This window comes from Laetiporus sulphureus, assembly GCF_001632365.1.
Source record: "Laetiporus sulphureus 93-53 unplaced genomic scaffold LAESUscaffold_19, whole genome shotgun sequence".
Taxonomy (NCBI): Eukaryota; Fungi; Basidiomycota; class Agaricomycetes; order Polyporales; family Laetiporaceae; genus Laetiporus; species Laetiporus sulphureus.
In genome coordinates this window covers 300,848-312,591 of record NW_024468528.1, presented here as the reverse complement: position 1 = coordinate 312,591, position 11,744 = coordinate 300,848, and the positions used below count along the sequence as shown (strand labels likewise).

The window sequence follows — 11,744 nt, the reverse complement described above, 5'->3', positions numbered from 1 at the left end:
ATGATATATGATAAAGATGCCTGGCTCGATGAAATTCATGTAGAGTTCGTCGCTAGCCAACGCCAAACCACTTCGATGAACGCGGCAAAAACATAGCCATAGGAAATATAGAGCATGTGAACGTTACAAAAAGGTCGGAAGAGTGCAAAGACGCGTAGAGAACCACTTGATCGCTCCCCAAATGAACGTGAACGGTCTAACGATGGGACTTGGAGTTACTCCTTCCCATTTGACGATTGCACTGTTCAAAGATCGCGGTAGAAAGGCAACGCTAGTATAACAAGCGTGTTCCACGGATTGAAGACACGTGCGTTGGCCATGCGGGCCGTACTCAAGGCTCCCGACTTGATCGAACGTGTCGTGGCTATACATTCTGAGATACGTTTAGACTCACCAGACAGAAACCGGTTACTCAAAATAATAGCGGGAACAGCTCCTAATAGCCACATAGACATGGCATAGATCCATGTGAGTGGCCGCACAGAGTTCACGACCGTTGCCCAGATGCCAATGTGAGCCATTCCTCCCTGGCTCCAGACAGACCACATATTCGCGATCAGCCATGTGTAGGCAAATGCGGGAAGAAGGATGTAATAAAGCAGTCGTTGCCGTAGTACAGCCTTCACAAGTGGTTCATATGTCTGCGATGCGGGAGGTATTGAGGGAGCTGATCGATTGGAAAGTATGGACGTTATGGCACGGGCTGGAGTTGCAGGAATTGACATCGTTTGGCGCGACCGCTCCTCCAAAGACCAAGTTTTCCTCGGGTTCTCGGTGGTGAAAGTGTCGGCAGGGTATTGGGAGGAAGAAGGCGTGTGACAAGTAAGCAGTGGCCACCACGCGAAGTGGACGACTATGTCACACATATGTCACAGGAGGACGCGTCTGTCACACACATTGTCACAGGAACACGCTCTTGAAGCTCAGTGGGGCCATCAAAGCTTGCTGCAATATTGCCGTCCAGCATTTGAAGGTCATCGGTTTCTGTTCGGACATTACGCATTAACCAACAGTATGAACTACATAGACGAAGATGACGGCGGACCGAAGCCCAGGTAAGCACGGCACGAAATTCAACTGTTGATGGGTATCCGTAGATGCTACGCAATACTACAGATGATTTACGGAAGCAAAATAATTGTCTCTTCCGCGGAAACTCTCACGTCCACTGAGGTTCAGAGACATATCAGCTCAGTAAGTCCATATATATCGGTGGTCACACGAACTATGCATAGATCGATGTCTAGCCAAGCCATATGGAGAAATCGTGGCTTGATACTCATGGAATATGTATGCTCTTTGTACTCATGCTGCAGCCTCGAACCTCTTTGCATGGACTACTGGTGAGCCATCAGCCAACCGTGCTTCCTCTACAGCGACCGTACTGATGACTTCTAAGGAAACCAACAATCTGGTTGGCGCGTCCGGCCGACCTACTGTCCAGGTTCATATGATAGGATTCTCAGAAAGCCTCAATCGCGAGGTCAATTGAAATTACATGCGATTCCGTATCGGATCAGGTCTCTTCGGAACTAGACCAAACCGGTGCACAGTCGACGAGTGCTAAGACGCAAGGCACTTCGCAGTGACGGTCAGCTATGTGACGATTATCGAGCTTGGACGCTGCGCTGATCAGGCCAGGCCTATATCATCCGCCATGGCATGCGAACTCAGCCAATTCCAGATGGAAGCGATTCCTCTGACGTGTCTGGATCGGCGCTCGAGCCCTTCTCAGCATTCCACTGCATTCCACTGCATTCACGGCATTACACAATGCGACTGCGGGAGGCTGTGGAAGCCCGACCGTGGCTTCGAATCACTAAGCCGCTTCAGCACGTCCGATCGTCACGAGCGACGCTGTGGTAGTGGCATTCATTCTCGCTAGCTCTGTGGCCCTTCATGCTGAAGAAAAGGGTGGATATCCCTTGCTATGGTATGACACTTGGTACTGGCTGCTTATTTGGGCTCGTATCATCGCTCGACATTCAATCTTGAAGTTGTTCAACTACAGGTATATATTCTTCGCAAGCTTCCGGTCGCTAGACTCGAATTTGCCCTTCCTTGGTGCTGAAGGTCTGTTTTTCACACCACTGCAAAGTATTGCTTGCTGACGGAATTTTTTTCGTGGTAGTGAATGTCTCGAAATGTCCGCGAGCTATCTTCCTATCTCCGTCGCATCTGATGGATTTGGTGAATCGTGATATCACGTGACACGCCTTACAGTTCAACGGAAACATTGTGGCCCGCCCTCAGGCTCAGGCACGTCTTTCAGGGTTCTGCGCTTCTAGCGCTTCTGGACGCTTAGAGTCCCCGATTGACGTTCTGCTTCTTTCAGGGCCCATCGCTAACGATGTTGCTATCGGAGATGGTCGGGATTCCCGTTGATCTGCTATCGGCAAAATTGCGCGATTATCAGATAAGATAAAATGCCAAGCTTGTCTGATAAGATGGGGTCGACATTTCTACCCTGCTCGGACACGCTCCAGTCGTCCCAAACTACCGCCAAGCACCTCGCATCGTCATTCGTTTGTGCGTGAAAACGCGACATACGATCAGCCAAGCCCAAGCCGCCATACGGATTACCGTAGTCTTGAGGATATCTATTCACCTCCCGACCTTGTCTTCGTTGATCACTGCATTGCACCCGCCGTCAAACAGACATTGCATTTATGGCTCTCCTGTATCCAATGATGTGAGTCGACGCTTGTATCGTACTCCAAGATCTAGCAGAGTGTTCAATTCGGCCAAGTAGAAATGAAGTTTTTCATCCCGGGCTTCCACCAACCAATTTGTCGAATGACCGAGGCTCATCCAAAATCCCATGCTCCAAGGGACCGGTCGTAGCATCATGCGAGAGCATGCTGCATTCTCGGTTCCGCAGGGCAGCGGTGCCCTTGGCGTGCCTCCCCAAATGCTAGAACAGACTGCCCATGCACCTGGCCGATCCGGACGTCACCCACCGATGAGGGCGCGCACCATGCAGGTCCCGTATAAATTCAGGCCTAGCTGCTCATGGGCATCCCGGACCTTGCACCTGCTCTGGTACCCCACGCATCGTACCTCTGCTATTGGCTTGCAGTACGCTCGTCGTCGCCATGGCTCAGAAAACCAACAGTGCCGCTGCTCAGGCCAACGCCCTAAAGAGGAAGTATGCCAATGATTACCCCAAACAGGTCTGGTACTTGGTGGCTTGCTTCCTTTTCACCATCTCGCTTTGCCAATTCGGCTCCTGGGTGGTCTCAAGGCTCTCGTCGAAGAAGCGGTCTTCCTCGAATACAGATGCCGAAGCTGGTGCTAGTATTCCTCCGAAGCGTTTTTCGATCCGCAATCTACCTGCGGCCATCGTCAACACGTATCGTGTAATGGCCTTCCGCTGGACGCTCGAGCTCGGTAGCTCATACACCTTGAACCTCGCCGAAGTGTTTGTCACATGCGGATACATCATTGCTCTCTTCGTATGGGAGTTCGTTAACAGCAAGTTTCTCTCTTCCTACTACTGATTGGCTGCTTATGTGTGTTGTTATAGCCACGGATCCGACGACGGGACAGAAATTCTCCTTGAGTTGGTACGGCAACAGGGCCGGTAACATCGCTTCGGCTCAACTGACTCTGGTAACGGCTCTCGGGTGCAAGAACAACGTTGTGTCTTGTAGGTGCTCCCGCTTCCTCCTAATTGACTATTGTCACTCAATATTGCGTGTAGACATCACGGGAATCAGTTATGATAAGGTGAGAGCTCAGACTGATACCGGTAGCGTCTGTGCTCAATCTCCGCGCAGTTGAACTATGTGCACCGAATGACGGCCCGAGTTTGCTTCGTCATGCTTTGGGTGCACACGGCGAACTGGGTGAGATTACCAATTTTCTTTTCATGGTGAAATGGCGGCTGACTCGACTCCGCTTGTAGCTGACAGCGTGCGTTTGGCCATTTTCAGACCATGTCAACGGAGTACCTAACGGCGTATACACAGGGCGTCATGGTCAGAGTTCGACAGGACAATCTGGTTCCTTCCGATCGGTATGACCGCGATGGTGGCATTCTCAATTCTCATTGTTTTCTCCATTCGACCCGTTCGAGATAAGGCATACGAGTTCTTCTTCATAACTCATTTCCTGATGGTCTTGTAAGCATGAATGGTCTTCTCATCTCCATCCACACGGTAACATATTTGGCAGCATCTTCCTTCTAGGCGGATATTTCCATGCATGGAAAGAGAGGAAGGGCTCGTACATCTGGCCGAGTTTCCTCATCTGGGGCCTTGATCGCTTCATCCGATTCATGCGCATGGTCGTCTTCAACCATCTCTACTTTTCGTGGAGCAAGAAGAGGGCCCACTTTGATGCGCAAGTCGAGCTCCTCTCCCCGAACTTCATTCGCGTCCGGATCGCACGCCCGCTGCACTTCCATTGGAAAGCAGGGCAGACGGCGTATCTCACCATGCCGAGTGTCTCATTCTTCCCCACCGAGTCACATCCGTTCACGATCGCCAGCGTCGAGACTCAGGAGGCTGCTCCGATCACGGAGAAGCAGTTGAAGGGGGATGCACCATACTGGAGGGAGTTGGTGTTCTTGATCAACGTAAGAGACGGTTTCACGAAGCGGCTGAAGAAGCGCGCCGAGAACAGTGGCAAGGCCATGGCTCTCGTCGATGGTCCTTATGGGTTCACGCCTGATCTGGACAACGACGACACTGTCGTGCTGGTAGCAGGTGAGGCGCGCTGTCGGTTCGAACAGTACTCAAAATGCTAATATATGCCATTTAGGTGGATCTGGAGTCGCCTTCACGCTATCGACATTCTTGGGCTTGGTTGAGTGAGTCCTTACTTCGCATAATGAAACCACGTACTCAAAATTTATCGGCTTGTAGGAATGTCCGCACCGGGAAGAGCGCATGCCGGAAGGTCGTCTGGATCTGGGCTATACGAGAAGCCAGTACGTAGCGACTTACAGCCTTATTCCACTATGAAGCTGACGGTCCTTGTAAAGCCCATATCGACTGGGTGTCAGATGCCTTGAAGCAAGCACTCGAACTCGCCCCTCCACACCTGAACGTCAACATCCTCATTCATGTAACGGCTGGCGAGCCACTGCCCGTCTCGAACCAACGGGCGTATGACGATGACTCCATTCACGACGATTCCGAGGGCAAGTTAAACGAGAAAAACAGCACGTCGATCTCGTTGCTCGACTATTCTTCCGTTCGACTGTGCTCTGGCCGGCCAGATCTTCAAACGATGCTCCGGGACGTGGTCGCCATCTCGACAGGGCGCTTGTCCGTAACAGGTATGCGGTCCTCATCCTATCGTGCGATTTTCTTGCTGAAGCGGCGTACAGTGTGTGGGTCGCAAGCGGTTGCCCGAGCGTGTCGTAACGCTCTCCGGTTCCCTGTCTCCAGCCCATCCAGCGTTGCGAAGGGAGGGCCGAGCGTAATATTGCACGTCGAGTCCTACGGTTATGCATAGATCTTCTTCCGAGTCTTTAGATCAACGACTGAAACGACCACAACGTCCATTCGTTTTACTCCCTCACTCCATGGTCGAACTCTCACAGCACGGAACGTGGTTTCGATAGGGAAGAAGAAGCGTTTGCGGATCATCGTGATGTAATTTCCATGTGAGCCAACGATTCGTGTAGTTCAATCTGCAGTATCACGGGCGTATGCCGGCCAGTACGGCCACAAAATTGTTGTGTCTATAGAAATGTGTCCGACGTCGATTGTGTTCTGTAGATTGCTCCCACTCATGAATAGATGTCAACTGTCCCCGTTGTGGACAATGTGACAAGATCTTTGCCGGAATTGATTCCAAGTCAATCAGAACGCCACTTGAACCCCAACCGCTGCAGGTGCGAAAGTTGCGCAACAAAGAGGGGACATGAGGAGTTCGGATATCTTGAGTACCGCAGAATAGCCAGGAGCACGTCAAAATAAAGCATTGAATGCGGTCACATTCGATCGCTCGATAATACCTCCCCCTACTTCCTTTGAGAGAGTCCGCCAGCGGATCATTTTTCCGAATGCATTGGGGAGCCACCCTTATGGTGATCGAATTTGCGAATTACAGCAACAGCTTGTGAGTGCTCTTACGAACTACTTTCACCGCGTGAATAGAGTCATGTCGGACGATGTTCCGTACCAGTGATAGCGAAAACGACAGTGTCGCAATGAAAGCCTTCTCCTTTGGAGAAGATATCCCGCACCGTGACGTAGGAAAGGCTTGTGGTTGCAGACGCTGTGTTGGTCTTTGACAGCTCCGCAGGTTACTAGGGAGGGAGTGGCGCAGAGTCAAGAACGAGAAGAAGAAAAAAGAAGAAAAACCCCAGTTTTGCAGAGCTCTAGCATGTTTGAGTTGTAAAAGTTGCCGTTTCATGCATCACGTACGGTGAGAAGGTTCAGCAAAGTTCAATTCGTTGCACTGTATAGTATGTGGATCAATAGATCGGAACATCACTTCGATCGATCGTGAATGCGAGTAACATTTATAACCGATCAGGAACTTACGGCTAACCCACAGCCTGCTGCTCAACTCCAGGGCGGACACTGGCTCCATCCACCCACAGGTGACCGTCCAAGTGGACTGAGTGTCTTGAAACAGAAGCAGAGGATGCAATGCAAAACTTCCGCTGGAGAAAGTGAGACATCGCGAGAAGGAGAGGAAATAAATCGGTATAATCGGTATAATCATAGTTTTGCATTTAATGATTCCAGTCAAGACAGGTCGCGAACAGATATTTGTAAATCAGAATCCAGGAGACCGTTCCATTCAATACAGAGCACTAGATGGTAGTCCATAGATAATCAATGATATATATCCACTCAGTAGCAAGGCGCATCCTTCAAATCCCGCACGCACTGGTCTAGTGTGCGTCTTGCCCATTCCGCCTTGTCTTCATTCACCCACAGCAAGCCCACCTCTTCCTGTCTCTTGGCCTGCACGAGAACCATGAGCGCCAGAAAGAATGTGTACCACAGCCGCTTCGTCTTATGACGCGGGAATATGATGAGCTGTCCGCCGTGGCCTTCTAGCAGCGCTGCACTGGGATCTAGGAACATCGCCTCGAGAAGCGGGTCTCCCCATAGCGCGTGAGAAAACGACAGGAAGGATGTGATCGGGAGCTCATCGTCGGGACTGCTCTTGACCAGGCTATTCTCATCAACATCTTCCATGTCTTCATCCATGCTCTCGTCCGCGTATTCAGTTGCATAATCAGGCTTAGCATCCACGTCGACGTAGATCATATCCTCGTCGCCAGCAAAGGACACGAGCGCCGGCACCTCGCAGTCGTCAAACAGGAAGAACCCAATCGCGCGCGAGAGCATCTTGCGCACGTCCTCGTATGGCAGCGGAATGCCCCGCGCCTGCGCCTCCTCGAGGAGCCCCTCGATCAGGCCCGTGAACGCCTCCTGCCAGTTGTAGATCCCCTCGCGCTCCTGCGCAGGGAGCCCAAACCACTCGTTCTCGAGATCGTGCAGCTCGCGCAGGTAGGCGCCCGCGCGGAGGTCGAGCTTGAGCGACTGGGGTGGCGTGAGCGTACCCGAAACTCGTAGATGGGAAAGGGGAAGGCCGCGTGGGCGCGAGAGGAGGAGGTATGGGTAAGGGAGGAGGGAGAGAGTGGTGTCTAGCGCGTAAGGGATGGGTACAGGGACGTTCGTCCGAGAAACGAGGAGCTGCAGGAAAGCATGCTCTGCGTTGAGGGTGTTCGGTGCGTACACTGGTGCCATGTTGGCCATAGCTGGAGGAGAGATCTTCAAGGTGTACTGGGCGCCATCGGCTAGAATGATCACAAATGTCTTGATCGGGGTGAACGCGCTACGATCAATGCATTAGTTTGCGATAGAACATTTAAAATAGCTAGAAACTGACCTGTATCCCTTGTGTTTAAACTCTTCCACCGCAGACACGGGAGATGTGGTCCTGCGGTGCGCAGAGATCACGCGTTGAGCCTGTTCAAGCGTTATTTGCAATGATCTCAGAGTCTCTGAAAGCGTTGTCTGCATGTTCGCGATCTTTGGCAATGCAGGCAGACACTGACTCACAAAGTTGATGTCGAGGGGTCGAGGGAGAGATAGTTCGGAATGCGCACTGCGCCGCGGTTGGTCGCGCTGATCGCGTCGATTAGATTACACCGCCGTTCAACTGCGCGCCAGGCGCCCGGTCCTCGGTACAGTCCCCCAGGTCACTGCGTCCACGTTGAGAATGGCCTTATGCGATGCAGGCACAGCTACTCAGTACTCATGATTTGTCTCTCAGAATGCCACTGGAGCTCGATGATACTCTAATGTTACGATGCTGGTTCTAAACCTGCAGATAGTCACCGTTTCTTTTCGCAAGAAAGGCACGCAGCACAACTTGAAGAACGAGAGCTTTTCTCGCATTAGCCATACCGGATTATCCGTACAAAATGATTGAATATAGGCTTGCACCTCTATGTGAAGGTTCATGGTGTGAAATTGAGCCCTTTCTCCTGACATCATCAAAGCCTTTCATTTTCTAATCTATGCACGGAAAGTTCAGATTTCAATGCGTTTTTCCATCTAGTTTCCAGCGCACTCATCTTAGCAGAAGAAGTGACGTCTCTGTGCGCTTTCTGTTAGTCGCACCAGGAGCGACTAGATCGAGCGATCACGGGGGGACTGTGCTAGTATAATCAATCACTGTGACGTCCGTGCTATGAACAGCAGAATTGGAGACAATGAGGTTGGATTATGGGCTGCTACTCTACCCAGAATTGTTCCGGGATCGAATCGTCACAGCATTCCTGCTACCAACAATGGCTCATATGAAATGTGTGTACGCTCATCGGGCTGTCGGTAACGTGCGTTACTCGAGCACTGAATGACAGAGGTTCTGTGCATCGCGATGCCATTTATCGTAGTCACCAAGAAAACTAGATTTGAACATATCTACTAAGCTTCTCTTACAGCCATCACCTGCATTGCGGTCATTGGCGACACAGGATAGCGCTTCAGATGAGTCCGCTTCCTCATGTTCCATGTGAGACCAAATGCAGATGCACACCATACCTCGACTATCCTTCGTAGAACAGTCACCAGTGACAGCTATCGTATCCGTTTTATTCCCGACTGGCTATCGTTTTCGCCATATTTTAATGGGGACCAATTTCCCATGGTATAATGACCTCTTTGTGTGCTCTCGCTCTTACACTGTAAACAACAGCAGAATCTCACCGCACATCTCCCGTGCATCCCTCAGATATTGGTTGAACATAAATAAGGGAATAAATAAGCACCATGATAGGTGCTCAGGAGGAGGTACATTGTGCCTATGTACCTACTCCTCGGATCTGATGCAGACAGACTCCCAACGCGAAAGGCAAGGGTGCAATGTCTCCCAGACCAGCTGGGGCTAGCAGCCTGCAGCGGCGGAGTCTCAGAGCCACCAGTACGGCAGGTTGAGCATAAGCGTGTAGAACCTATCGGCACATGCGCGGATGTGCCACAGGTCCAGCAGGTAGTCTGGGACTCCCGCTTGTAACGCTATGTCCTGGCACTCAATGAACTCGATCTGACGTAGGACATCTCATGTCAGATTCATGCATGAGAGGGATCAAGGGAGGGCGAGCCGCTCACCGCTAGCAATAGACCCTGGAGGTAGTCCTCAGGAAACGCGCACACGTATTTGAGCAGGTGGTGCTTCACAAAGCGGACATCGACCCGCAGTCTGTCCAGCAGACTGTGGTACTCCTCCACCTGCTCCTCCGGTATGCGGAATGCCTGGGTGTGCTCGACATCTGGAAAGGTAGCCCTCGTAAGACTATCGCTCCGAATGCGGACACTAAACGTGATGCATACCAAACTGGATGTCGGGGAGGTGGTATTCAACCCACTCTCGTGCGTGCTGAAGATCAGCCGCGGACGGACCATCTGGGGCGAGCGGCGGGACATCGGGCTTGTAAGGCCTCGTCAGTCCAGGAGCGACCAGCTCGGGCACATTCCAGTTGTCCTGATCGCGATTGGAGCTGAAATTTTCGCCATCGAGTGCTGGGTTCGCCAGCCCCGTAAGCGGGACACGCGAGTATGGGCTGAATTGCATGAGTGCGCCGATGTCGTTAGAATACGAGTCGGTGTTCATCATGGAAGACGGGTGTGATGGGTGGATGTGGGTAGGTAGGGGACTGGCAGGATTCGGTCGCCATTTATGCATTCTCCAGTACGGACTTGCGGATACGTGGAAGTGGCAGATCGAAATGTGGCGGACGCGGATTCGGATATTACGATGATGCCCGCACTGCCGTGAAGCTCTAGATTAGGCAAACGTTCTTAATTGGACTGACCACGAACATTCTTACATGAAGCCGATATGACCTGCTTGCAGGCGTATAAATAAGTCAATGGTACGTTCAGCGACGAGGCTCGAGGACTTGCGTTCTCCTGCACAGCGCGTGAGATGTTATAAATGGAAGACAGCACGAGCTCGAAATTACGCAAAGGAGACGCCCAGACATAATTCTAATCGGGCCCAGAAGCGCAAACGAGTAGAAGCGTCTATGAGCCACTACACAATGGCGGGCCGTATAATTGCAATTTGCTCCATTCATTGTGCATCTGTCGTGGTCGAAGTACTGGTGAACTTGTGATTGTCAGACATTGTCGCCAGCAGGCCTGTTAAGCGGGAAGTCAATGCCCAGAACGCCGACTTTCCAATAAATCTGACTCTAATTGAATGGCACGTAGAAATGAATCACTCACACGGTTGTAAGAAATTGTCAGACACAGACGGCTCCGGTAATCTTGAGCAATGGCAAGGTTTCATCAGACATAAAATACTAGTGTTTCCTACCGGCTGAATAACTCAGGGAACAACCTGAGTCCTCAAAGCTTGCAGAGCGAGAGGCATTTCCTTTTAATCTTGGGCAGCTGTCTTGCTCTCACTGAGTGTGAAGTAGAAATCTGTAGTCGCCTTCCTAAATTTGTATGCTCCGAGCCGCACTAGCATCTGCGAAAAACGTCTCTATCTAGGAAGATGGCGGAAACCGCGGCATTGACCGTATACAAGCTCACCTCGTTGCGCTTGCGAAACCCGGATGAACGTCAACAAGGAGTATAAAAGTCGATAAGAATTACGAAGTAGCTCTCTCTTTCCTCGTAAAATGGCATGTAAGCGCTTGGGGCAAGCTGCAGCCATTTCATTTGCGACAACTGCACAAAATAAGAAATGAGCCAGTCATCTTACGCATCGTCCCCAGCTGCATTGGAGAACAGGTTGGAGACGTGATCTTCGCGAGAATGTTCACGAAAGGACGTCAATCGGAGCGTCAGGAAAGCAAAAGTCGCCAGAAGCTGAGCCATGTAAGTCGTGCAAGCAGAGGGCAATGTGGGACTCACTAAGGATCGCTCGTGATGCATGGATCAGCACTGGGTTAGAGAGAACATCCGCAAGCTTAATTGCGAAAATCTACTGGTCAGTACGATATAGCACTGTAAAGCCGCTGGTGATAATGATAGCACAATCTTGACTTGCAGATGTATCCCGCGAAGATTTTGTAAAGAACCCGCAAACACAACAGATGCGCCTGGCCAACACGTCTCAAATTATCCATAATGCGAACGTCTGCATCCCGAGCGTGTGATAAGAGAAGTTTATACGTCCTGTTGCAAGCCATGTCATGACGATTGCGGCAGAGATGAATGGAAGATCAGGTGGCGTTGAGAATCATTATCAAAGTCTTCGGGATGGCCTTTTACATGGTAACTGGCCATGGCAAGGACGGACTGACATACCTT

General features: G+C 51.2%; 4 protein-coding genes across 4 annotated transcripts; 1 reads left to right on the top strand and 3 right to left on the bottom strand.

Annotated features, from left to right (window-relative positions):
• Positions 1–142: 142 nt before the first annotated feature.
• LAESUDRAFT_147937 (uncharacterized protein) lies at positions 143–831 on the bottom strand. The gene has a single exon (XM_040901356.1). It carries the CDS (start codon positions 723–725, stop codon positions 246–248), a length of 480 nt encoding a protein of 159 aa, XP_040764416.1. The 5' UTR covers positions 726–831; the 3' UTR covers positions 143–245.
• A 2,176-nt stretch (positions 832–3,007) lies between these two features.
• LAESUDRAFT_147846 (iron reductase) lies at positions 3,008–5,556 on the top strand. The gene is made up of 11 exons (XM_040901355.1): positions 3,008–3,474; positions 3,527–3,649; positions 3,704–3,729; positions 3,780–3,848; positions 3,908–3,915; positions 3,972–4,124; positions 4,177–4,709; positions 4,765–4,813; positions 4,869–4,933; positions 4,988–5,284; positions 5,336–5,556. The coding sequence occupies exons 1-11, from the start codon at positions 3,096–3,098 to the stop codon at positions 5,461–5,463; spliced, it is 1,830 nt and encodes a 609-aa protein (XP_040764415.1). The 5' UTR covers positions 3,008–3,095; the 3' UTR covers positions 5,464–5,556.
• A 908-nt stretch (positions 5,557–6,464) lies between these two features.
• Positions 6,465–8,072, bottom strand: LAESUDRAFT_743264 (uncharacterized protein). The gene is made up of 2 exons (XM_040911251.1): positions 7,864–8,072; positions 6,465–7,809 (listed from the first exon to the last, which is right to left on the bottom strand). The coding sequence occupies exons 1-2, from the start codon at positions 7,995–7,997 to the stop codon at positions 6,816–6,818; spliced, it is 1,128 nt and encodes a 375-aa protein (XP_040764414.1). The 5' UTR covers positions 7,998–8,072; the 3' UTR covers positions 6,465–6,815.
• Positions 8,073–9,298: 1,226 nt separating this feature from the next.
• Positions 9,299–10,656, bottom strand: LAESUDRAFT_147816 (uncharacterized protein). The gene is made up of 4 exons (XM_040901354.1): positions 10,310–10,656; positions 9,813–10,248; positions 9,591–9,751; positions 9,299–9,525 (listed from the first exon to the last, which is right to left on the bottom strand). The coding sequence occupies exons 2-4, from the start codon at positions 10,162–10,164 to the stop codon at positions 9,391–9,393; spliced, it is 648 nt and encodes a 215-aa protein (XP_040764413.1). The 5' UTR covers positions 10,165–10,248; positions 10,310–10,656; the 3' UTR covers positions 9,299–9,390.
• Between the last annotated feature and the right edge of the window lie 1,088 nt (positions 10,657–11,744).